General features: G+C 58.0%; 9 protein-coding genes across 9 annotated transcripts; 4 read left to right on the top strand and 5 right to left on the bottom strand.

Annotated features, from left to right (window-relative positions):
- Nucleotides 1-1,469: 1,469 nt before the first annotated feature.
- On the bottom strand, nt 1,470-1,982 carry A1Q1_07816 (uncharacterized protein; the record flags this gene model as incomplete). Its single annotated transcript, XM_014326828.1, has 1 exon — nt 1,470-1,982. One exon carries the CDS (start codon nt 1,980-1,982, stop codon nt 1,470-1,472), a length of 513 nt encoding a protein of 170 aa, XP_014182303.1.
- Nucleotides 1,983-3,762: 1,780 nt separating this feature from the next.
- On the top strand, nt 3,763-5,100 carry A1Q1_07815 (uncharacterized protein; the record flags this gene model as incomplete). Its single annotated transcript, XM_014326827.1, has 3 exons — nt 3,763-4,670; nt 4,715-5,014; nt 5,064-5,100. 3 exons carry the CDS (start codon nt 3,763-3,765, stop codon nt 5,098-5,100), a joined length of 1,245 nt encoding a protein of 414 aa, XP_014182302.1.
- A 1,070-nt stretch (nt 5,101-6,170) lies between these two features.
- A1Q1_07814 (uncharacterized protein) lies at nt 6,171-6,689 on the bottom strand (the record flags this gene model as incomplete). The annotated part of the gene is made up of 1 exon (XM_014326826.1): nt 6,171-6,689. One exon carries the CDS (start codon nt 6,687-6,689, stop codon nt 6,171-6,173), a length of 519 nt encoding a protein of 172 aa, XP_014182301.1.
- Nucleotides 6,690-8,379: 1,690 nt separating this feature from the next.
- A1Q1_07813 (putative activating enzyme URM1) lies at nt 8,380-9,678 on the bottom strand (the record flags this gene model as incomplete). Its single annotated transcript, XM_014326825.1, has 4 exons — nt 8,380-8,576; nt 8,616-8,805; nt 8,854-9,278; nt 9,591-9,678. 4 exons carry the CDS (start codon nt 9,676-9,678, stop codon nt 8,380-8,382), a joined length of 900 nt encoding a protein of 299 aa, XP_014182300.1.
- Nucleotides 9,679-12,752: 3,074 nt separating this feature from the next.
- A1Q1_07812 (family 5 glycoside hydrolase) lies at nt 12,753-14,720 on the top strand (the record flags this gene model as incomplete). The annotated part of the gene is made up of 1 exon (XM_014326824.1): nt 12,753-14,720. The coding sequence occupies one exon, from the start codon at nt 12,753-12,755 to the stop codon at nt 14,718-14,720; it is 1,968 nt and encodes a 655-aa protein (XP_014182299.1).
- Nucleotides 14,721-15,553: 833 nt separating this feature from the next.
- On the top strand, nt 15,554-18,387 carry A1Q1_07811 (uncharacterized protein; the record flags this gene model as incomplete). The annotated part of the gene is made up of 6 exons (XM_014326823.1): nt 15,554-15,835; nt 15,882-16,230; nt 16,277-17,659; nt 17,712-17,858; nt 17,921-17,980; nt 18,050-18,387. 6 exons carry the CDS (start codon nt 15,554-15,556, stop codon nt 18,385-18,387), a joined length of 2,559 nt encoding a protein of 852 aa, XP_014182298.1.
- Nucleotides 18,388-19,461: 1,074 nt separating this feature from the next.
- On the top strand, nt 19,462-21,119 carry A1Q1_07810 (uncharacterized protein; the record flags this gene model as incomplete). Its single annotated transcript, XM_014326822.1, has 2 exons — nt 19,462-19,619; nt 19,790-21,119. The coding sequence occupies 2 exons, from the start codon at nt 19,462-19,464 to the stop codon at nt 21,117-21,119; spliced, it is 1,488 nt and encodes a 495-aa protein (XP_014182297.1).
- Nucleotides 21,120-21,556: 437 nt separating this feature from the next.
- On the bottom strand, nt 21,557-23,250 carry A1Q1_07809 (transaminase; the record flags this gene model as incomplete). The annotated part of the gene is made up of 2 exons (XM_014326821.1): nt 21,557-22,608; nt 22,743-23,250. The coding sequence occupies 2 exons, from the start codon at nt 23,248-23,250 to the stop codon at nt 21,557-21,559; spliced, it is 1,560 nt and encodes a 519-aa protein (XP_014182296.1).
- Nucleotides 23,251-24,439: 1,189 nt separating this feature from the next.
- Nucleotides 24,440-25,213, bottom strand: A1Q1_07808 (uncharacterized protein; the record flags this gene model as incomplete). Its single annotated transcript, XM_014326820.1, has 2 exons — nt 24,440-24,682; nt 25,013-25,213. The coding sequence occupies 2 exons, from the start codon at nt 25,211-25,213 to the stop codon at nt 24,440-24,442; spliced, it is 444 nt and encodes a 147-aa protein (XP_014182295.1).
- Nucleotides 25,214-25,302: the final 89 nt, after the last annotated feature.

The following is a 25,302-nucleotide window of genomic DNA, read 5'->3' as shown; positions in this document are numbered from 1 at the left end:
GCCGACGTGGTTAGAAGGAAGGGAATTTTGTCGGGTGTGACTGGCCGAGCTTGAGGGCGGTCTTATAATAGCTACCGGGACCGAAGCGTCGTGAGCAGGCGTCGCGCTCCTGTTGAGGGGCCAGTGATGGCCGTGACAGTCCAAATACTCACTGCCAAACCGCCAACTCCCTGCCAATGTTTACCTTTCATTTGGACTTCATGCAAAACGCTACTATGGAGTGATACGACCCAATGGATGCTGAAGGTGACTCAGTCAGGCAGTTACGTTACCGTCAGAATTGCTTCAGGTGGACGGAGGGCGAAACGCTTAGGAAAGGAACGGTGGACAGCATTGACGTGGCGTGGCGCAAGACCGCATTGGTGCCCCGCCAACGCATTGGTGCTAGAGTTGAGCTCCCGCAAACTCAATCGTGCGTTATGACTGATGATCTTGACCACAGTTGAGTGCATCGATACGAACCCGCGCGCTCCGAGCAATTGCTGGATCGGCCTACTTACAGAAAGAGTCGCAACCTCGTCCACACCCTCAGGGGTGCAATCGTTACAGGAACATGTTGTCCAAATAAGGAGAACTCGGCAGGCACAACATCGTCACGCGACGACCCGAAACTTTACATGGGCTCCACCTCTTCTCAAAGCCCGTCGGTCGGCAACGGGCAGGAGCAACTTCGGAGCGATGGAGACGAGGAGTCTTGCCGGGGAGACCACCAGACGAGCTTCCGCATCCAAGAGACGTGTCATGATGCAGATGAGTCAGGCGGTTCCCCCACATCTCTTACGACTCTGCCTGATGGGATAGATGTCCAGGAACTGGACGGCTGATTTGCGCGGATACGTAAGTGTGCGCTTAATTGCGAGGCGCTAAATGCTTCATTGGCTCCCGTCCGATTGAAAGAAGCGTCAACCACCTTGTGGCTCGCACAAATAGAGTCGATTCTACGTGCTGAACAAGTTTGCAGGGCCCATTGCTGGGCAGCGTAGTCCGAGAGAGTCGTCAACCTGATCTCAGAGTGCATGCTTCGATATCATGCCACGGCATCCTTCAGATGACGCTTCTTGACCGTCTACTGACCTGCACTAAAGTACCTCACACTCATGTAGTATGTATGTACCTATTTTCCTTGTGGAGCTCTTGACTGTCACATTTCAGTGACCGCTCCTAACTACTCCGGTGCATACAGTAGGCAAAGCGCAAGGTATCTGTGCTTCCGCCTTCCAGGTGACCTGCAGATCGTTTCATAAAACAGAGGGTGCAGCTCCGCCAAGTAGGTAACGGCAGGTGTTTGATCTTTGCGATGCATGCAACGTGGTAACGGGATGCGCGCGAGGAGGAGGAACACTATGAGCTATGTTTCCAAGAATCTGCAGACTTTCGCAGCCAGTAACAGCTGTCAGCCGAAACGGCACCGTATAGTAGCTCAATCGTGTGATCGAATCCCATAACACCACAACACCCGCCTGAAGCTCTCACGACAGTGCTACGAGCGAAGTGAGGCCCACAGCCAACAAGGGAAGCCAACTTGAGATCGAGTGGCGGTGGGGAGCGGCATTCCGGCTGGGAAGGTTACAGGTGAGGGCTGGTCCGCTCGTAATGTTATTCTGCATAGACCGGATCTCGTCGTCTGTAGGAGGCTTGGGGGCGGAGCTGGCTGCTTTGACGTCTGGGTTACGCAAAGCACAGAACCAAACATCCGCATCCACAATCTCGTGGGTGTAAGACGACAGAACAGCCATGCCACCACCATTCTCGCACTCTTGGACTTTGGTAGAGTCGACAGTGCCGAGATAGAAACAGCCAGGAATAGCGAACTCCGAGTTCCCGACGCGGGCCGAGAATAGTTTTCTCAACTGATGTGTGTTGTCGCTCCACCCATCTGTGTACTCTTGTCGTGCTTGCGTCCAATTGTAGTTGGGATCCATCACCCGATGGAAGGTGACATCGAAGACGCAGGTCGCATTGGTCGAGTTGGAGGTTGCCATTTGGAATCTCGTTGTGACGGTAGAAGCTTGGAAGAAAGGAAGAGCAAGAATGCAATGGCAAATCGGCTCTGGGTCTTAAGTGTCGGGGGCGAAAGTCTTGAGCAATCGCCCATCAAGCCAGGATACATCAGCCGCAGGCGTCATGGAGGTCGGCACCTAACATTAAAGTTAGGTTTCGCTACTAATATCAACGGCATCCTGGGGCGCTCGCTTCATCATGGCGGGCTATTATACAGACAATTCCCTATGAAACGGAAACACCTGTCACACGATACCTGCAGTGACGTCAAGGCAAGTGGATGGTTTCGGAGGCGCTAGCCCATTAGCGCTGACACCGACACCGGCAGAGCGATGAGGATCCAAACATGAACTTCAAAACCTCCACTTCCTGTGACGCGCCCCTGGGTGGTGCTTGCTCCTCTGCCCATCCCTTGAGCATGTGGCCTACAGGCTGTTGATCCACTTCTGTGGTTCCGCACCTGAATGCCTGAATAAGTGACTGTTGGGCTGGGGCCCCCCTCTTCTCTTTAGAGAGCAATCCCATCGCGCAGTAGTCACAAAGCCATGTGCACCGTTTTTGCTGGCTCATGCTGACTGCCCGCCCACTTAGGCTGTAGGGGTTCGGCGTCAGGACCAAGTAGAGGACGTCACCTGTCCGAGCGGAGGCAGGCTACCCAGAGGCATATGAAAATTCGATCTCCAGATCCAAGGCCCGTTTTAAGCCAGGAGCACCTTGCGGCCTGTCGCACTTCGCCGGTCAGTAGTGTGATCATCCTGGCGAGACAATTTCGTTCTAGACCCATGATCATGAAGGGGAGCAGAAGTTGCAATGTGTCGGAAGCTAGGCTCTTTCTGAGTTATCACGTTGGTTCCGGCCCAGGCTGTATCGCGATTTCCCAAGCACCCCGCACAACCGATCAGTAGATGTAGGCCATGCACTGTGAAAGGGGATTGGCCACCGCCTTCATAGCACGCCCCAAGTGAGAGGGATCCTCAAGGCAAATCGAGGGCGACATCGTCACAGGTGGCGCATGGAGAGGAACAAGGATTTCACCGGGCTACGACCCATGATGCACCACTCATTCCAACTTGGGCAACTGGCCACGGAACGAGTGAACGCGCACTCATCGGCATCATTAGGGGGGTAAAGCAGACGCTCGACCGGAACCCTAAAGTCGATCAACGGAAAGCTTGTCAAAGTCGGATGACTTTGTTCCCACCCAAGCAGAACGGAGACATGTACGCAACCTCTCCGCAACCCAGGCCCTCAGGGCATAAGGATGTGAAGCTTGGAATGCAAGAGACCCTTGGTCCTGGTCGTCAAGGGTTGGAGGAGATAGTCTAAAGTGGCACTTTCGTATGTGGCGCTCACAGCGTTGATGCTACCCTGTTGAAACTCACGATAGCGTCGGCATTTGCCAAGTGACAGATACACTTTCGGGGTCCTTATGTGCAATGCGTGGCCCTTGTGACGAGGTTCTCAAAGCTGTAGGTTGACATGCCTCATATGGTAATCTTTACAAGCCCCAGGTGGTGATACGGTTGTGAGGCACATCTCATTCGGACGATCGTCAGGTGCGCCAGGCAGAAGATGGAGGTGACCTAACCGAGGTCACTGTCAGGCAGTGGGAACCCCATCAGCACCTCACTTCAAGGTATATAAAGAGCAGTGTGAGGGCTATCTTTCCTGCATGGTTCTCGCCTCCGGTATTAGCCATTTCGTGAGTGTCGGAAAGCCCGAAGGCCCTTGCACCTCAGACTGACCGACTCCCCAGTCAACATGCTCCCTCGTTTGCTTCTTCTCCTGCCGGTCTCGCTTGCAGCTGTATGCTGCGACTACATCGGAGACATCAACGAAGATGCCCTTTGGAAGCTGCGTGAGAACTTCTGTAACAACGTCAAAGGTGCAGAAGGTAATAAAGACGAAGGTTACTACCTCAAGACCTCCGTCGAGGCCGATAGCCTTCACCGTACAGAGTTTGCCTTCGCCGCGCAGAACGTTCAAGACGAGTTCCCCAGTTGCTGGGAGGCCACCGAGAATCTCATCAACCAATGTGCTCGTCAAGGCCATGCTCACGGCTCTTGGGAGAACGACGCGGAGTTTTACGGGATGACACTCGGAGACAGCCGAGCGAACGGTCGCCGCAAACGATCCCTCGACGAATTGCACCCGGTCACCACTCCCGAAGACTTCAGGAATCTCAACAGCGGCACTTATACCCTGGACGGAGAGGATGTGACAATTGAATTCCAAGACTCAGTCCCTTCCAGCGGTGCGGGAGGTGACGCCATCACTCCGTCCGACGGATCTGCCAGCAAGGATTTCAAGACCACTCAAGGCATCGCAGCGTCCTGGAACCAGACCTTCAGCACCACCATCGATCTGAAATCTGTCATCAGAGACATGATCTCACAGGAGAAGAAGGCACGCCGAGGCTTGGGAGTGAAGAGAGACATCCATCAGAGATGTGATACGAAATCCTCAGAAGGCAACACGCGATGGGTAATCCTTCAAGGCGGAGATTGGGAGAAAGAACCCGAGAGAGTGTCCGGATGCCTCCCTGGCCATGAGGATTACTTCAAAGGCTCCGGAAAGGAGACGTGCCAGACGTTCAGCCTGGACTTGAGCGGTGCCCTCGAGAAGGCAATTGCTTCAGTCACGCTGGCATTCAACGCCGAATGGAAGACGTGCGTCACACAGTCAACGATTCAAGGATGCGGATGGAAGCAAGGTGCGTATATAACAAGGAGGCGCTCACACAATCAGGAGCCTGCCACGTCATGTGGACTCAGCAGAAGATGTACTGGCAGCGCGGTTTTGCGATCGAGACACGTTACTCGGGCAACTTCATGAACGCGGCTCCTCACATCCAAGCTGATGTCAAGTTCGTTCACACCGATGGGCCCCAAGACGAAGTCATTGTTCTCTGCGACCGCGGATGCTGTGACCTCGGCGCCTGCACTGATATCCCTTCCAGGGCTCAGCTGACTTGGGATGAGTGTGAGAAGGTCCCTGAAGACAGGAGGTCGTGGTACGCGACGTGCACGGACAGAAACAGCTACAACTGCCACCTGGAATAGTTATATCATCGCGCTATCTCACTTGACTGCAGAATAATCCCTCAACCTCAAATTATATAACTGAAGCCTTTGAAATGATATGCAAAAGTTCTCCCTCTATCCGTTCTATCCGTGTATCACTCGCTGTCCATCACCAGATCGCGGAAGCTAAGGTCGAGAGTCGAGTGAGACATACTTCAATAGCAGAAAAACTTGTCGTCAGTTCGAGAAACCCAGGCAATGACTGAAGAACTGGCATAACGCGCTGTCTCTTGAGATGGTAGGGAGACTTTCACGCGGTCGCAAGCAACGTTTTATGGAGCAGTGGGCGCTTGCAATCTGTTCGCTTTGGGACGATTAGTTTCTGTCTGCTTACACTTGCGCATCTGTGTCAGTTACACAGCGGCGACTTTGAATTAGTTCTTGCTTTGTTAGTGCGAGCCTCAACATGCGGAAATGTTCAATGCTGTACGCAGATGTGCATCGGCTGTCGATCACATGTCAGTGACTGGACGCAGTCATACTCTTTCCGGCGTCATCAAGACCCGAACCCTACTTCGTCTCCCCATGTACTTGAACAGGGCTTTGGCGGAAGAGAGCAAGTCGGAGGTGGGCGGCGTGTGGGCGCGTCTTTAGATCCGATGGCCCCGCTTGTGCTGCACTCGGGAACTGTATGCCATCTTAAGGCTACGAAGTCATCCCTGGCTTTGACAAAGCTCCCCCAAAGCACTTCAGATTTGCCTCAAGTTGAGGTGAGCATTCCGTTCCCCGCGCACTGTTTTTAGCTGTCTCCGCCGTATTTACTCCTTATACTGTACATTGTCCAGCACTCAACAACTCCTAATGAATCGGACACCGCTGATCGAGAGGGGTCAAGTTATGCGCTAGAGATTGGTGCGGTCGACGAAGCAGGGAGGCAGCCACGCCGTGAGTACCAAGCCTCAATGCCCTTGTGGCCTCCGCCGTTTGTTGACCTGAGGCTCCTTATTGCAGCGGTACTGGGTAGAGTTTATACATACGTCTCCACATGTCAAGGGTGATACATTGGGGCGTCGTTATTGTGGCTTACCACCCATTAGTGCAGCATGCACCTGCTGGAAACATTATCGAACTGGGCGCTGAAGATCCTCACAATTGCGCGACGGCGGAGGTCAAGGCGACAGCGAGCAAAGGGAGCCAATGTGAGAGAACGGCTCGGTGCGGCGCATCGCTCTCGTTCTGGTCGGGCCGATTACAAATAAGGGGGTTTTCGGACACGTTGGACTTCATCAGGGAGAAGTAGTCGTCGCTGATGGGGTCAGGGGCGGGCACCTGGTCACTGGTACCGGGGATCCCGCAGTACCAGACATCAGCGTCCACGATGTCCTTGGATTTCGTCGCGACGACGGCCATGCCTCCGCCCGCCTCGCATTTCTTGGCCCTTTCGTTGTCTAGAACGCCCAGATACCAGCACCCGGGTAAACCGATCCACTTGTCGCCCACTCGTGTCCGAAAGAGGTTGCCCAGCGCGTGTGTTCGTCCAGTCCATTCGTCGTGGTACTGATCCCATGCGGAGGTCCAGTTGTAGGTGTCTGGATTGGCCACCCTTTCGAAAACAGAGTCGTAGGGACAGGTCGCTGTCGCGTTGTTCGTTGAATTGACGGCCATGGTGAAAGGGCGTGGTGCACAACCAGCTGTAAAGGGGATGAACGTGTTATGGTGGTCTCACGACCACGCCTTATAAGTATGCATAACGCCCTTGCAGGTAGACGTGATTTGGGAGACTACTCGCCTGAGCTGAGCTTGAGGTACATTCCAATCTTGATTCGCTGGCAACGACCCAGGAGAGTACGAACGGGGGTCGGTGCGCTCATCCGCGTCACGTTGCACAATGGTAGTACGGCATCCGCCCATGCTTTGCCTCACATGCCCGTCAACAACGATTGACGACCCTCATACCTGAACGAGCGTAACTCTGGGGTCCCGCGGTCTGCCGGAAAGCGATGTCGGGGTAACATTGACTGACCCTTAGGACTTTCAGGATCAGTGTGAATTGGACACATGTTGGGGAGAAGATCTGCCGGAACGAAGTGCTTGATCAGGTTAGATGCATCAGGATACGGAAACGTTAGGCGCGAATTTGGTGGCCCCGTCCTCGGAGTGCGTTAGCATCACTGTTGGATAAAGAACGGTGGGCGTCGTCGTATCGAACCTCACCACTTTGTGACGCAACCTGCATGCACCGCCTCGGACAGCACCCGCCCTGCCAGCGCGCTAGCCTACCTTATAGCCCGATAGCCGAGAGCAAGAACTGCAGATCTCGGAAGACATGCCGATGGAACCCCCGCATCGCTAGGGCAGTGTCATTAGAGACGTCAGAGCGATGGCGATCATGGGCATCCAACTTGACAGTGGAGGTCGAAGTACGGCCGAGTTCCGAGTGGGCATGAGACAGGTGATGGGTTGCGGGCCACCCGACGCCGCGCCTTAACCTGTTGAGGTCGTCTGTGGGAGGGTTCGGCGCTGGGAATTTGCCATTGGTTCCACGGAGACCACAGAACCACACATCGGCGTCCGAGACATGTTTGATGCGCGCGATGTAACGACAGCCTCCCCGCCTTCATCTTCGCATCGCTTGACCGTTGTCTCGTTGAGTATTCCTACGTAGAAGCAATCAGGGAGGCAAAACCACTCGCCCCCGACTTGCCGAAGAGTTGCTGGAGCGCGTTCATGTCGCCTATCCACGCATCGCCGTAGGTGTCCCACGCTTTCGTCCAGCTATACGAAGGGCCACTCACTGTGTGAAACGCTGCATCGAAAGCGCAGGTGGAGTACGTTGAGCTTGCGGTCGTCATCACGAAGGGGTAGTCCCAAAGATCGGGAAGTCGACGGGTGGCGGCGGCTTTCAGCCTGACTATACACACGTGCGGTCTCTGGTGCATCCTTCAGAGGCTCTCGTGCATTCATCAGAGGCTCCCACGTTGGTGCCTCGTGAGCACATGTGATCGCGGGACCAGCCTTGGGGCAAAGTCTGCGTGACGACGGCTTGGCGGCCAGCATCATGTGCCCGGTTCTCCCTAACAGAGCCTTCCAGTTGTTGCCTTCAACCCGAAAGAAGCGATGTCTACCTGGCAGTCCGTTTGAGCTTCTTCTTGGTAGGCAGTAAGTATAGTCTCGAATGGCAGTGTGCTGCACTATAACCCACTGGGGCTAGCTCAGTGGTGCTAGAGTGAGCTGATGGAGCTTGAGCTGGCTGCCGACGTTTGTTGAATGCAGCACCTCATGTCACAACAGAATAAATTGGCATGGATGTGCATCTTCGACCCGCGGCAGCCATAGCAGGTACCCAAAGCCCGCGTCAGTACACGGGGAAGCCCTCATCAACCTCACGACTCCAAGCCACTAGCCCACCCCGGACGTCCCTCGCTATTCTGCCGACCGTGCGCAACTTCGCGGCGGCGATTTGGCTGTCGTTTCCACGGCGACAGAGGAACGTGACCTCTCCGTCGCCTGGTACATCCTCCGGCCGCTTCAGAATTTCATCCAAAGTGATGTCTGTTTCCCGTCAGCCACTGCCTTCGCTTTCGCACTCACTCGTCGTCCCGGGTAGGGAGCAGATGGCGAACTCGGTTGGCGGTCGTGTGTCCACCACGGTGGCCCCGGACTGCAGGAGCGTCTGCAGCTCGGCGGCCGATATCCGCTCTCCATCCTCACCCTGGGCGTATCCGTTGTCGGTCTCCACAGCGCACAGCTGCGCGTACTCCTCCGCCTCCTCATCCAGCGGCTTGCCGACCAGTGCGCAGCTGGGGCACCCCTCACGCGGAGGACGCACCTTCACTGTGCGCACCATCGGACTTCCGCCGAGCTGAAGGCATTTGAGCCCGGGCTCGTAGCTCTCCAGCAGAACAGCAAGAGCGTCCGCTGCCATAGCAGAGCCTACTATGCCGACTGTCGGGCCCCAGACTCCCGCGTCGGCGCAGGACTGCGAAGCTCCCGCGCGCGGCCACACGCATCGGTAGCACGCACGCTCCCCCGGAGGGCCGTACACACTCCACTGGCCCAAGGTAGAGATGCCCGCTCCGCTGACAAGCGGGATGGCGAGGGAGCACGCAGTGTCGGAGACGAGGTAGCGCGTAGCTGGGCGGTCGGTGCAGTCGAGGATCAGGTCGTGTCCCTTCAGCAGCGAGACGGCTGTAGAAGGCAGGAGCGGTTCGGGTATCGGATCGTAGTTAACGTGTGGGTTCAATCTGTCATCAGCTAATTGAGGAGATATCAGAAAGCTGCTCACGCTCGCAGGGCTTCAACAGCGCTCTCGGCCTTGTTCATACCAGCCCGCCCGCCGTGAAGAACCTGCCGGTGGAGGTTTGAAACAGAGACTGTATCGTGGTCGATAATCGTGAGGTGTCCTGCGGTCAGTTCTTCACTCACGATTGAAGCTCACCAATACCAGCACCCGCGAGATACTGCAGAGCCGGACATCCAAGGCCACCGGCACCAACGACAGCGACCCGCGCGCGCTTCAGCTTCAGCTGTCCTGTCCGTCAACTTGGCCGGCAACGGCAAGCTCACCCTCGAGCCCCCAGCCGGGCTGGATCATCTGCCGCCCATATCGAGCGTACTCATCTAGCGACAAGCCATTAATATCGGTGTCGGCCATGTCGGGGCTCGGCGGTGTTGACAGCGTCAACTGTCAGACTTTTCTGGCGGCGAGAGTTGGATGGTCTTGTAAGGCGGCGAAGAAGTGGAGGTGGAGGCTCACGAAGGTGGAGGGATCAATGCACGTGACCGCTTGGCAACCCGGCGGAACGACCTCGGATAATCGACGACAACCATCCCCTTGTCCGCCCTCATGTGCTGCGCGTTTCCTATCGACCTCCGTCCTGCTCTGACAGCCCAACTCCTGAAGTCGCTTCAACAGAGTTCAACGCACCCCCTTCTCAATCTACAGAGTTCGAACGGCGCTCCATTTTAGAGCCCATCGGGGGTTTCGTCGACCTGTCTTAGCGTTTAAACCTCGAGCCTTTAAGCATCTTTCGTCACATCGCAACATCAGCAACGATGGGACACGGCCGTCGTTACTTTCAGCGGTTTGGCCCTTGCCTGAACAGAAAGAGTATTGGCCTCGCCCGCATGAGAAGGTTGAAACAATGTCTGGAAGATCACTTCTACTCGAAACATCGGTCGCTACTCCGAGACTTTGAGTGTCTGCCATGGAGCCCAGAATGCCTTGTGCTTGCTGGGCGCCAGTCTGGAGCTTATGCCGTTCATAACGACGGTCACTGACCACCGCGCACAATACTGAGGGGAGCGTATGGCGGCCATAACTACGCTTTCTGACGTTACAGACCACGATGACGTGCAGAGCTATTACTGCCGTTCTTTTGCAGCGCGCGGTTGCACATGATACGGTTGTCGACACTCCCTGCCCATCTATCCTACTTCCATCTCGTGAGGACACCCTCCTACTCAGCACGACAACGCTTCGTGCGCCGCCGGTTCCTCATGAGTCGCGGTTTCTCGTTAAACCCTTAATGAATGCTACGAACCTGGCTCGGGAAGACCCAAAGCATATCCAAACCCAGCTCGCCAAATGAATGCGCCATCCTGCAGGGAAGGCGAGGAAAGACACAAGACCCGGAACTAGACGACATGATCAGTGCGTAGGATGGAAACCGCTCATGGCGAGCGCAGGGTGTGCAGCGCGGATCCGGACTCTGGGAAAGCTGTGCACTTCTTCTGCTTTGCATGTGCGTGCACGTCGGACGTGTTTGCTGTGCCTCGCGAACGCCGACGAAGCAACGGAGGCACAGGGTAGCCTCGGCGAGCTTGCAGAGAACCAGACAGCATCCACGCGTCCCCCGCACCTCCAAGCATGCGTTTCCAGTGCCTTGTATTCACCGAACTCTGGACTCATGTGTACCACCGGGCACCGGGTTCGGTGCGGTCCAGGACCGATTCATCTGCATTCACTCAAAACCTCGTCTTACCGTGTTGACAGCGACTGTAAAGTGAACGTGAGAGTCCCAAAGCAACGGAAATCGACAAGACGCGTCGGACGTGACTGGGCAGGCACGCCGTGCACCAAACATGCAGAATTAAGGTTGCTGCCCGGGTTCCTTCTGAAACCCGTCTCAGGCTTTTCAATGAAGTCCCTTCCGACCCCACTCACTCATCTGGCTCGTCCAGCTGGCGTGGGTACGGGCTTCTCTCGTCATCTCATTGAGGTTGCGTGATCTTGCGACCCAGCAATTCAGACGGTCAGGCGCCGACGATCGTGTCCCATTGCATCGCCTGCTCGGTACTGCTGCGGCCCAGAGTACTGGCTCTCACTGACAGAGCGTAGCAGAGAACGGCTCGGCAAGACACGCAGTGTGTTGCTTGTGGGAACAGTGGGTCTCAGAACGTCCCAAGAGGTTGACGGGGATCGACCGAGACAGATAATTGACCCAGAAGTAGTGTAAGACCTTCGTACACCCTCTTTTGGGCGAAGCTGTCAAGCGTCGCTGCCCTCGGTGCCGGCCCTCCTCGCGTCCGAGGTCGCAACGGTTTGAGTGAAGGTACTTTCTCATCAGCGCAGGCTCTGCGATGGTGAGTCGTCAAGCAGCAATGTTCTGCCTGGCAACGGTGTCCGAACACACTGCACAGAGGTGCTTACTCCTGCACACTCCTGGGTGTCTCCTGGCCCTTACTCCTGGAATGTCCTACACGTCCCTGGAGTTTCAGTGCACGCACGTCGTGTTTCATGCCTGAACCGGTGGCAAAGCGGCGATGACGCAGTGCACGCCCGCCTGCAGTCTGATTCGATCGGCGCCGGTGTGATGAACTTTCCACAACTATTAAGCTCGGCCAGCGGTGCGTAAGCCCGCTGCAAGGCTCCGCAAGCTCTGAGAAAGCTTTCCACGCAGCGGCCATCGTGACTTCCCCGGTGGACCCAGAAGTGCGACTTCCGGAAGCAGCCGAGGTGAATGCAAGGCACGCTCGAAACACCAAGCTCCAACTCAGCCAACAGCACCCAACTCAGCCAACTGGCCCGCCAGCCCGCAACACGTCGCTTGTTCTTTTCAGCGGGAACAGAGCAACTCGGCATAGAGTTAAGGTACTCACAATTGAGCGGTCCCCAAACCTCATTCCCCTCGTCAGACCTGCTCGACACCGCTCACAGAAGGAGCGATGCACCAAGGGCGATGTGCGCATCGCATGCGGCATAGGTGCCCCGCGCGCAGCGGTCACACAGCGCGAAAGGGGTGCGACTCACCTGGTCACTCACTCGTGCGATCGGTTCTGCTAACACCTGTCCCCAAGAACGTTGAGTGGGACCAGCCCACCGAATTCCAGCACTTGCACCAGGCGTCCTACCGGCTGTCGAGGAGCTCACGGCCCAAACAGGCTCAAGCTCAAACTCGCCCTTTCCAGCTGTCTGCCTTCCCTTGCCCCTCTCCGCGGCCGCCGCCGTCATGCACCTCCTGCACCCACGCTCCCTTCGCATCTCGCGCCGCCTCTACTTCGCACACCACACGCTGCATGCTCTGCATACCTGCACCTCGCACCTTATGCACTGTCGCCCCTGCCGTCCCTGTCGTCGGTTCCCGGCAGCGTCTGGCGGACTTTTGTCCTCGCTCCCTCGCACACCGTTCGTTCTGACCCTCTGACTACAAAAGCAGGAGGATCTTCTCTGCTCTTGAGGCTTTCTCCCACCCAACAACCCACGCTCGTTTCTCGACACTCGTTACCATGAAGCTGCACGCCATCGCTGGCATTGCTGCCGCGACCGGCGCGTGCGCCGCAGCTATCCAGCCCGACGGTGCCAACGCCGGCGCCCTTCACGCTCGCCACGGTGGTGGTCGTTGGCCATTCGGCGGCTGGCGCCAGCACCAGACGTTCGACCCATGCACCCCGTCCTCCGACTTGCAAGACTTCCACGGCGAGATCGAGGAGAACGGTCAGCGTCGGCAGTTCGACAACTGGGCCGACTTCCACCGCGAGCTGCAGAATCAGCAGAGCAATGGCGGCTGGCGCAAGTGGGCGCCGTGGCTGTTCCCTGCGACGTCTTGCACCACCGGCGCTGGCAGCCTGCCCACGCTCGTTGACGGTAAGCAGAACGCTGCCCCTACACTGTCGCCCAACCCCACTTTGACTCTCGGAATCACGTCCAGCGCCGACTCGGAGGGCACGGACACGGCCGTTCCTGAGACCACGGACGGAGTCGTCACCTCCACCCCAGACCCTAATCTCACTTCAACCTCAAGCTCTACTGCGAGTTCCTCGGCGAACGGGGTGGACAGCTCGCTTGTCGGCCCGTCGTCCGCACCCCTTTCCAGCTCGGCCAACCTCGTCACGAGCAGCAGCGCGGACCCCCTTGCAACCACCGCTATCGACCCTACCTCTTCTTCTGCCGATTCCCTCTCTTCGAGTGCCAACTTTGACGCGCTCACTTCATCCTCGAGTGCCGCTCCCAACGCCTCCACGTCCTCAAGTGTTGACCCGAACGCCGCTTCCACACTGGCTCCAACGTCGACGCTGCCGAATGCGACCGCTGTGCCGACGACGAACGCGACCGTTGCACCGACCGCGACCTCGGCCAACGTAACCGCTGTTCCTACCACCGGCACCGCTGTGCCTTCAAACGCCACGATCCCTCCGACGAACACGACCCAGGCACCTCCGCAGCCGACGATCCACAACAACAGCGGTTCGATCGACGACCCTTCCGTGGTGCAGGGTCTGGACAAGATCCGCGGTGTGAACCTCGGCGGCTGGCTCGTGTACGAGGGCTGGATCACGGCCGACGGCGGCGGCTTCGGCTCGGGCAAGAACTGGGTCGACGAGTGGACGATGGCGCAGACCTACGACCAGAACAAGGAGTACATCGACAACCACTGGAAGAGTTTTGTGACCGAGGCGGACTTTGCCGAGATCGCCGCCGCAGGCCTGAACACGGTGCGCATCCCTGTGGGCTACTGGACCTTCATCCCCACGGCTGGCGACGAGCCGTACCGCGGCCAGGTGGTGACCTGGGAGGTTTTGAAGCAGGCTTTCGGGTGGGCCCAGAAGCACGGCCTCCGCGTCATGCTGGACATGCACGCCGTGCCTGGCCCGCAGTCTCTCGACGCACACTCGGGACACAAGACGGACCGCGCGGGCTTCTTTTTCAGCGAGGAGAACAAGAAGCGCACGATCGACGCCCTCGTCGTCGCAGCCACCGAGTTCACGCAGCCCAAGTATGGCGGCGTGCTCAAGTCGCTCATGCTCGTGAACGAGCCGCGTCTGCCGAACGAGCGCCGCGACGAGGCGCGCCAGTTCCTGAAGCAGTTCTACGTCGACGCGCACAATGCGATTCGCGCCATCCCCGCCCCCGGCATCCAGAACATGACTATCCTCATCCACGACTCCTTTGATGGTGCAGAGCGCTACGGCGACTTCCGCAACGTCACGGGCGACCCCAACGTGGCCATGGATCGCCACCTGTTCTCCATCTTCGAGCCGAGCAAGGCCAACTGGACCGGCGCGGCCGTCCTCAAGGCGCAGTGCGAGCAGGCCAACTCCCTCGTCGACTTTGCGCGCAAGTACTTCACGGTCATGGTTGCTGAGTTTGGCGCGCCGGCGCGCGGAGGCAGCTGCTCGTGGTTCGAGGGCGTTGCGGGGATCCAGAACCCCGGCCAGTGCCCCGGATGGGGCGACGAGCCCGACCGCGTCACGTAGGTCAAGGAGAGCCTGTTGGCGCAGCTCCAGGCGTACGAGACTGTCGCAGGCTGGGTGTTCTGGACCTGGAAGACGGCCAATGGAGATATCGGGTGGGACATGAAGCGCATTATCGACAAGATCCTCCACGGACTCTTGGGCGTGCAGCGCTTCGACCAGATCACGCTGGACAGGTGCCAGTACTACAACGCTTCCATGCCCAAGACTACTTAGAGCTGAACACGGACTCTCGACGGACTATATCATAGACGAACATCCTGCACCACACTTTATGCCATGCCTAATGTACATTATACCCATACCCGGATCAATTACTGTGAAGCGATACCGTCTTCCCGAAGCAGGCGGCAATGGGACTTGATTACACTGGAGCTTCGCTTCGTAGCGAAGGGGCTGATGGAGATGAAGATGGCGACTGGGGCACCGGAGCGCTGTACGGCCCGTCTCACGGTCGACACGGCCGGATACCCTCATGTTCTTCTAAAAGCGTAGCACATTGGAACAAAGAGGCAGCCAGGGTCAGGATCGTCGATGAGCCTTTGTAGCTGTGCGTCGGGTGGCCACGGTTGGGGAGAGAGCTGGTCCGGCTGCGACACCCTAGGCAGCGATCGTCAGCGGCTCAAAGGGGCGTGTGGCAGGATCAAACCGATGCACGATGATGATGCCCCACTGTAACCATCGAGAATCAATGCTCATGAGTCTGCGAGAATGTACGCGCTTGCTCTAAAAGCACCCAAGGAGAAGTGACTCCCCCCGACGTGTCACCATCACTTCTTCGTCACTCCCCACTGTCCCGTCCATCGAGCAACACCACTGCCAACACGGATCCGACCATGAGTGACCTCCAACGCGGGCCCTCGCTCAGCAATCGCTTCAAAAACACCTTCAGGCTGTCCGGTTCCGGGGATGAGGTTCTATCCGCACGGGTCTACAGACTGAAGGAAAGCCCACGGCCTCTTGGTCCATGGGATGTTTGCTCGGAAGTTCCAGGTGCGCATGCAGTACATCGGGCGACCCTACTGAACGTCGACAGGTTCAACGGCGGGGCGAATCTTCGACTGGGCAAAGGCAAACAACGAGATGGTCTACCACTTACTTCACGACTGCCCTTGCAAGTCAGTGGCTCCAGTGGATTATCAAAGCGCAATGAAGATGATGCAGGCTGCTGAGCTGGGCTTCGTACACCAACTGACCTGCACCTCCCGCCTCAAGGCCCCAGTGACTCTCAGCGACAAGTTTCTGTTGCCCTTAGCCAAGGACGAGAAGGAACCCCCTGAGCCCGAAGAACGCTGCCTGTTACGTGGATACCAAGCTTGGACGTTCGATATCCCTCGCATTGGGGACCACGGTGAGGCGGCCGAACGTGTGGCTTGGAACTGGTTCAGGAGCCGGATTGAGGAGGCCATCCTGCTGTCACACACTGGTCATGCCTACGCTGAGTTCATCGAGTACAAATGGCGCCCTGATAACTACCAACGTTGCCCGCCCTTAGTCGTGACCTCAGATATGGGTAAGTCTAAATGCCACCGACTGTGCACATGCTGACTGTCCCTCAGTCGGACCACCTCGACAATTCGGACCCGCGGGGTATCAAGGGCAGACTCTGATCCTGTACACCGCCGGGAAATACAAGGGAGAGGATCCTATCAAACACACAACCCTTTGCGACACGTGGTCGGACTTCATCTTCCGCTTTGAAGATCCAGGAACGCTGAAGGTCAAGGACAGACCTCGCTTCCTTCCCCTCACGCACATGGTGGCCGCCATGGTGCTTGATCACCGCTTCACAGACGATATTGCCTTTGGTCTCTTTGCCACCTTCCCCTCATGCGTTGTCAAGCTGGCTGTGCACCCCCTCAAATGCTCCATCGGTCTCAATGACTGCCAAGCTCGCGAAAGTCTGGCACCATTCGGACCCAAGACCCTTGAGAACATTAACGGTGCCACGGTTGTCCTCCTAGCTTGCGTAGTCGTCAATCACCCACTGGCATGCGCAAAGCTGCTTTCTTTGCCCCGAACCGGGGCTCTTATACTCCGAGACCTCAGTTCCAACAATGTGTGGGGATACATCACCCCGGAGAATCACCTTTCGGAGTGGTCGACACGCATCCTCGACATCCTTTGGGAGGGTGACATCAGCACGTCTATGAAGACGTGGGCTCGTTCATGCTCCCAGCTGGTTGCCTCCTACGTTGGCCGTGATACAGGCTCGCTGTACTGGTGGAACAACAAAGTACTGTCTCACCCCGAAACCCTCGAACCATTCCCCACTGCAGCAGTGCTGTGTGACGCTCTGGCGCATGGACAACTGCTTCTCCCTAAGAGAAGCGGGGGAGCCATGGAGTACCTCCAGAATCTGGCATTAGCTGCGGCGTGCACCTTTGGAGCTGTTTTATCTATCGTCGAAGCAGAGATACAGAAACGCGAGCGCCGAACGCAGAACATCCAATCTCTCAGCGCGGTGGCTATCGAGTGGGGCGCGAACTTCTTACGCTTCGTCGCCATCGGGGGACTGAGCAGCCTCCAAGTCGACCTCGACGCCACCAAAGGCTTCTTTGACAAGTGGTTGGACGATAAGCAGGATGCCTATGCCAGCAAAATGAAGGAAGGGCTAATGGATCTGTGGAGCCAACTTCAGTTGCTTCTCGAAACCGCCTTCGCGGATGCGGGGCAGTGGGATGGATCAGAGCTGGATCGCAAACGCTGTACTGCTGTCGCTCTAAGCTTTCAGACGTGCTTCAACAAGAACCTCCTGCTCTGCCTCAAGAGCGCAGATCCTAGTGACTTCCAGATCCAGATCGATGCTTTCAACTCGAATAGCGGCCTCCTCGACTTGTTGCGCGACGATCCCCACTACCGCGACTGGCTTGAACCGCTCCTGATCCGCATTCACACCACCGTGTTCGTGAGCAAGACTGCGCCAATGCGTCGCCCGGACGGTAAGTACCCAGTCCAGTGACGACCCACTCTGGCTGGTCAGCATCAGAGCAGTGTTTCGACAACCCACTCGCGAGTCATGGTATGGTGACTCACTGAGAACCCAGCGCTACTCTGGAGAAGCGGCCAAACTCAACCCATGTACCAACTTCCTGGGGTTGGCGAACCCGCCGCGCTCGCAAACTTCTTCAAGCAAGCTCTGTGTGTTTTCAACTAGGTTCCTGTGCTGTAGACACGGATAATGTGTGACAAGCTACTCATAGCGCATGAGACGTTGTGCCTGTTCATTCTGAGATGCAAGTCTTTTTACGGGCTAAGGACCCGTGAGCAGTGGCAGAAGACATTCTGTAGCCTTGAGCGCCAATTTGCAGCAACACCATGAGGGCGACCAGATGCTGAGGGTAGCCCAAGGAAGACCGTCTACAACTGTCCTTCCGGCGATGGCGAAGCGTTTGCTGCGCTTGGAGCGGGTGACTGTCATCTGGCGAACACCAAACAAGAAGTGTTACCAAGCCGCTCAGCATCTGAAGTCCCCGAGGAACGATACGAACTCACTTCTGCACAGTCAACAACACAGATGAATGCTAAGATGTCACGAGTGTCAGCTTTGGGGCGGAAAGAGATCCCGTTCAGTCGAGGATACCATCGATCCGACAAGCTAGAACCATCGGCACACTCCCTCCACGGAGCACTCTCCACCGGCACACTCAATGTGAGATATGCGATGTGAGATGTGGAATGGCAGTTTGATGCGCACTCCGACTGCCACGACCTCGCTCTCTCACTCGCGTCATCACAAACGTGTCCAGATGAACTCAAGGTCGATGCTTTCAGTGGGTGCCACTAGCTTTGGGACGTACGTTGTTGCAACAGTGCATGCTATGCGCTTGGCAGGCGATATCACAGCCGCGTGACGGCGATAACCTCATTGACTGAATTTCACTGTAGTTTCCCTTGAATTTTCCCTGAATATTGTCATTTTCCCCTCTCTTCGACAGTACGATCCGGGAAAGAGCTCCTACAGCTTTTCCAACGCGTTCAGGCACTGCCTTATAGTCGCGAGAGGATAAGGCAGTGCCTTAAATCATGCCTTATAGCTTGCTCGTCTGTCCAGGGTCATTTGCAACTTTTTTGGCCGAATCGCACTCCTTCCGGCCCGAACTCGCTGGATAATGCACGTGAAGGGCCAGCTATCGTCCGAGCAGACGCCGCGGCGGGTCAGAAACATGCTCCTAGCCCCCCGGGCCGCCGTTGGAGCGTGCTGAAGCAATAGCATCCAAGCAGAGCATGGGGCCGATGGAGCGGGATACAGAAATCGGCGCGACGCGATATGCTGAGCTCTTTGAAACGTGCGTATAACATGATCCGGTGAAGTAAACACCGAGATGCCAGGCCCCTGCAGCGTGTCTGCCGTTTATCTCGCCAAGATTAACCCAGCCAGGTGACAGCCCCTCCTCCTCCCCCTGCCGGTACTTCCGGCGGCATCGGGGCCTCCATGTCGGTGAACCACTGAGAGGCGCCGCAGGCCATGGAATCGAGAACGTGCGTGCTGCAGTCTTGCGTCTTGACATTTGGACTAGTCTATTTCGGCGGTCTTGCCCAGGAAACTCGTCTGCTCCACACGACCCGCACACGACCACTCGAGGTGCATGTGCATGCATGCGATGCGACTAGCGCGGCATTTCTGTTGGCAATTGTGCGGGCTGGAGCAGACGGCTATGCTGCCAGAGGACAGCTCCGGATGAGTATATAACCCAGCTTACTGATGGGAGCGATAGGAGAATCCCCAGAAGTACCCCCAAGCATGAGCGACACCCACGGCAGCACCACGCTCGCGCACGAGAAGGAGAAGGAGAAGAAGCTCTCCCTCGCTGGGCCCGAGGACCCGCAGCCCGTGTTCCACTCGCGCCTCGCTGAGCTCGAGGAACCCTCCCGGCACGTCTACAACCACACGACCAAGATGTGAGTTCGACCTCTTCCAGCGTGTACTGACGTCAGCTCGGCGATCGTCACGGTCATCTTCTCGGGCATCGCGCTCGTGTCTGACGGCTACAACGCGCAGGTGATCGGCTACCTGAACCTGCTCTTCAAGGAATGTAAGTTCATGTTAGCCGGGTTATCACGGCTGACAGTCCAGTGTATCCGGAAACCTTTAATGCGACGATGAAGACGCGCATCTCAAACTCGTTCTTCATCGGGCAAATTGTCGGCATGCTCGTGTTCGGCGCGCTCATCGACCGGATCGGACGCAAGTTTGGCGTCGTGCTCACGACCTGCGCCCTGATTGGGGGTATCGTCATCTCGTGCGCGGCACACGGCACGTCCGAGCTGGGCATGTTCTGGATGATGCTCGTCGGCCGTGGTCTCGCCGGTGTGGGTGCCGGAGGCGAGTACCCCGTGTGCGGCACGTCCTCTATCGAGGCGGCCGACGAGACCTCGACGGTGCGCAAGCACCGCGGCTTCCTTGTCGCGAGCGTTGGCGACTTTGCCATCGACTTTGGCTTCGTCCTCGCGGGCATTGTCGTCATCATCGTCCTCCAGTGTTACGGCTACGGCCTGCATAGCACGGGCACGCACGGGTTCGAGGGCACGTGGCGTATCTGTCTCGGCCTCGGGCTCATCCCCCCTCTTGCAGTGTTCTGGGCCCGGCTCAAGATGGTCAACTCGACCGCGTACCGCAACGCAGCGATGAAGGGCATGCTCGGCGTGCGCGTGTACTGGCTCGCGTTCAAGCGCTACTACCCGCGCATCATCGGCACCTGCCTCACGTGGTTCCTGTATGACGCCGTGTCCTATCCTTTCTCCCTGTTCAGCTCGCAGATCATGAGCCAGGTGAACCCCCAGAACAGCATCGTGCAGAACATCGGGTGGAGCACGCTCATCAACGCCTTCCTCCTCCCCGGCTGCCTCATTGGCGGATACCTCATGGACAAGATTGGGCGGAAGCAGACCATGGCCCTCGGATTCGCGATGCAGGGTATCCTCGGCTTTGGGCTTGGCGGGGGCATGGCGACGGTGCAAAAGTCCACAGCGGGGCTGATCATCTACTACGGCATCTTTCTCGCCTGTGCCGAGGCGGGTCCCGGAGTAGCCACAATCCTGATCGGCGGAGAGGTCTTCCCGACCCCGCTGCGCGGACACATGCTCGGTTTCTCTGCCGCGTGGGGCAAGGCCGGCGCCGCGATCGGCACGCAGGTGTTTACCCCGATCCAGAACGCCTTCCATGACGAGTTCAAGGGGCAGCAGGTCGTCTTCCTCATCGGCTCGGCGGTTTCCATCGTCGGCGCCCTTGCGACCTGGTTCCTCATCCCCGACATGGACCTCGAGCTCGGCTCAGAGGACGAGAAGTGGAAGGCATACCTGAAGGAACACGGCATCGACACTTCGGGTATCGGAGAGCCCCTCGAGGCTAGCGCGAGCAAGGCCGTCCGCAACGAGATTGTCGAGAGCGGAGCGTACTAGGGCGCACCATGGGCTCCGTTCCAACACATCCCACTTACCACCACCTACCTCTGACCTCTGTCCCCAAAAGCGACACTCAGTCGCATGTTTCTCTCCGGTACCGGTGTACCGCTTTACTCTTAGATCTCCCCTTTGTTGTAACCTGAAAACCCATGCATGACTGCTATCCAAACATCAGCGAGCTTCATCCTGTCGCGGGCGCCACTGCTGACTGACGTTGTTGGCTACAGCTGCGACAGGCACCACCAACCACAGCAATCCACAGAATTCTGCGAAACACTTGGTACGAGTCGGCGGGAGCTCTCGCCTTGCCCTCCCCTCCGCCAAACTCGAGGTTGATGACAGCCATCACTAATGCATAATTTACAGATATATCCTAAAGAGTCATTTCAGTCTAAGATCGAGCCAAGGCACCTTCAGAGCCGGGAGCGCACACTCTACTCGTACTTCCTGATCCAGTCCTTGTGGAACTTCTCAATCTTGTCGACATACTCCTCGACGCCGGGGCAGAGCGCGGTGACGCGCATGTGGAATGTGCCGGGCTCCTGTCCGAAGCCGCTTCCAGCCACGGCACAGATGCCGGTGGCATCGAGCAGGTCGAGGGTGTACATGACGTCGGGGGCCTTGCCGCGCTTCTCGGCCTCCTTGATGGCCTTCTCCGGAATCTCGATGCGGGGGAACAGGTACATCGCGCCGTCGGCCGGCTGGCAGGACATGTTCGGCAGCTGGGAGAAGCGCTCCTGCATGTACTTGGACCTTGAGGCCAGGTTCTCGTGCGTGAGCGACGTCTCCTCCTTCCACTGCTCGTAGGACTCGTCGCCCTCCACTGGCGGGTTGACGAGGAGGTCCACGCCGACCTGGCCCGTGACGGGCGGGCAGAGCGTGACCGAGGCCATCTTGTAGATCTGGTCCACGACGTCGGGCTCAATGTTGCACAGCTCAAAGTATCCGCCGCGGCGGCCGCACTCGCCCGACACGCCCTTCGAGATCGAGTGGAAGGACACGAGCTCGACACTGTCCGCAATGTCCTTGTCCATGCTCTTCACGACTTCCTTGAAGGAGATGAAGGGCTTGGTGTCGTTGTTGAAGATGTTGCGCTGGTACACCTCGTCAGCGAGGAGGAGGATCGACTCCTCGTAACACAAGCGCACGACGTCCTCCATCGCCTCGCGCGTCAGGCACGCTCCGGTCGGGTTGCCGGGGTTGATGACGACGAGCGCCTTGATGGGCGTGCCGTCCTGCTTCGCCTTGGCGACACCCTCGCGGAGAGCGGCAGTGTTCGTCGACCACTCGGCGTCCTCATTCAGGTAGTAGGGAATCGGCTTGCCGTGGATGTAGGAGAGGGTAGCGGTGTACAGAGGGTACTGAGGAATCGGGATCATGGCGCCGTCTCCGGGCTTGAGGGCGAGGCCGAGGATCTGAGACACACCGGCAGAGGCACCGGCAGTCAGGAAGATCATTTCGGGGTCCGAGGGGTAGCCGTCGCGCTCTGCGTTGTTAGCTCGGGCCATCCTGTTTCCTAGCTATCTCGACAACATCCTCCGACTCGGGGGCGGTCCGAGCAACTCGCGAGAGCACCCGGTGTCCCTATCGCTTTCGACCTACGCCCCGTGCGTTACTCACTCTCGATGAACTTGGCAACACGCTGGCGGATCTGGAGAACGCCCTTGGAGTGGGTGTACGCGCCGACCGATCCGATCTCCTTGTGCAGGCTCTGGGCGCGGCGGATGACATCAGCGGGGTAGATGGTCTTGATGCCGTCGAGGTGCTCCTCCATCAGCATCGGGTTCTCGAGCAGCGAGATGACCTGGCGCCAGTACGTGATCGGGCGCTGGTTGAGGCCCTTCTGCTGGGGGTTGCCAATGTTGGCGGTGACGACCTTGTCAAAGGGGAGCGACTTGTCGCCGTCCTCGAGCTGGTGCATGTACTTGTCGGCCTTGAGGGCGAGCTCGCCGCGGACGGCGTACTGCACGTCGAGGACGGCGGGGTTGATGCTCTCGAGCGTGAGGGCCTTCTTGTGCGTCATCCTGATGCTGATGCGGTTAGCATGGAGGGCGGGGGTGGTCGTCTTAAGAGCCGAGCGGGAGAGGGAGAGGAGGCTCGCGTGACGGGAGCGCATAGCCGAGAACATGGCGGGCAAGGTCCGGCAGGTCCGGGCCGGTAGCAGCAGAGGGTGTAGGAGGAATAGAGGAGAAACGTCGTCGACGTTGTTGTCGGAAAATAGTCCGTTGCCCGGTGCAAGCAGGGGCTAAGGGGGGATGGGTGGGCCAAAAGCAAGTGTGGAGAGGGTTTGGAAGAGACCAGTGATATGACAGAGTGCTAGCCGCCACCCCCGCAAAGTTGGGTGGAGACGAGGCCGTACGGTGGACCCCGGTCCTGATTCGATTCGACTCGGAGCCAATGACTCCCAAGCGTGCCAGGTCCGCTCGCACCCACCCCCGCAGCCAGTGGTGCGGGGGCAGAGAAGCATGAATAGAGACTCCGGCAACGCATGCCGTGTCGTGGTGATGGAAGGTAGCAGGAGGTCTGTACTCACGTAGTAGATGTGGTTCTTTTGTGGATGGGTGCGTGCTCGATGCTGATGATATGCGGTCGGGGGAGTGTGGGTGGATGATCGGTTTATGTAGGTGTGATAACGGCTACGCACGGAACTACACCCTCGGCCGGACAATGTCGTGGGGGCCATTGGCTGGGCCTCCACTTGGACAGGCACCGCACACACCGCGCACACCGGCCTCCACCGCGAGACGATCATTGCATCACCCTCCCCCTGCGCTCACACGCGCTCACGCCCACCTACAGCATACACACAACCTCCACACACCTCCACAATCCACGGCTCACCCGTCTGGCGCTACAACGGCTATCGCTCCCCAGTACTTTCACCGATTCGATATCCCTTGCCTTGTCCTCTGTCGACTCCTGCTCTCGGACCTTCTTGCGGCTCCCCGCCATTCATCCCTCCTGCCGCCGGCTACACGCCCACCTGTGACCCCCTTCCCCTATCACCAGGTCTCTCCCTTCTTCTCCCTCTCGTGCCTGGAATCCCCATCCACACGACCATCTCCGACTCAACCGCCCCTTTCCTCATGTCCGATCGCTACCGACTCTTGTCCCGATCTGCATGACAACCCTCTCCCTTCCAGATATCAACAGCTCCAAAGGATCCAAACTGATGTCATGACACGTAATGAAACCACTACTACTATTAGGTACTGGAGCAAGGAATACAACTGACTGAACCTGGGCTGCTGGAGGCTGGTATGGCGCTCGAGGGCGGTGTGGGGCCCTGCGGCCGCGCAGCCGGCCACGACTCAGCCTTAGATACGCGGCGCTTTGCCGAAGAGAACGAGAGAGATGAGAACGAAACCACCGGATAAACTAGTTCCACTGGCCGGCATCCTGATGTCAGCTCCGATCTCACATTCCAAGCAGCTCACCATCATGCGCTCGTTCGGGTTGCCCTTGACGTTGGCAGTCGACGAGGTCCGTCGCTCCATCGCCAGCTTCTGCGAGAGCTGACCTGCCTTTGCGTTTGTCGGCGACACACCGCGGTTGCCGGCCTGTGCGTTAGCTCTAGATCATTCCTTCATGCAGCCGCATGTGCCTTCCCTCCTCGTCCTGATCCTTCCAATCCGCCTCGTCCGCACTGTACGCCGCTTGGGACCCTCGGGACAAGGACACGATACAGGGGTAGCAAACGGTCAGACCAGGTGCAGCTCCGTGCGCTCCCCGCACCTGCGCGCGGATCGTCGGGCAGAGCGGGGTACTACGGCAGCCTCGCTGTCCGTAGACGAGATCTGGGCGCGGTCCTGCTAGCCATCAACCCGTAGCATCCGTATCCCCTCGCGCTCCTCCCCCCACCTGTGCAGACCAGGGCCGTCATCACTCACAGCCTGAGCCCTCGCCTCTGCCGCTCGCAGCGCCGCGGCGCGCGGGTCGTCCGGGTTTCCGCTACCGCCTATTGTGTTCCCAGAGGGCGAGACAGGCGTGCCCCCCACGCTGGGGGCGCTGGCACCGGCGCTGGCTCCAGCGCTGGGCGGGCCGGAGCCGAGCACCTGGCCTTGTTTCTTGGACGAGAAGCAGTTGCCCATTTGTTTCTAGTTATACGGCTTTGTTGCGTTGTAGCCTCGTCGTTGTCGCGGATACGTCGACGGCCTGGCAGGGCGAGCGAGGGAAGACA

This window comes from Trichosporon asahii (assembly GCF_000293215.1).
Source record: "Trichosporon asahii var. asahii CBS 2479 unplaced genomic scaffold scaffold00017, whole genome shotgun sequence".
NCBI lineage: Eukaryota > Fungi > Basidiomycota > Tremellomycetes > Trichosporonales > Trichosporonaceae > Trichosporon > Trichosporon asahii.
Note: the sequence above shows the minus strand (reverse complement) of the source record. Positions and strands in the feature narration are given on the sequence as shown.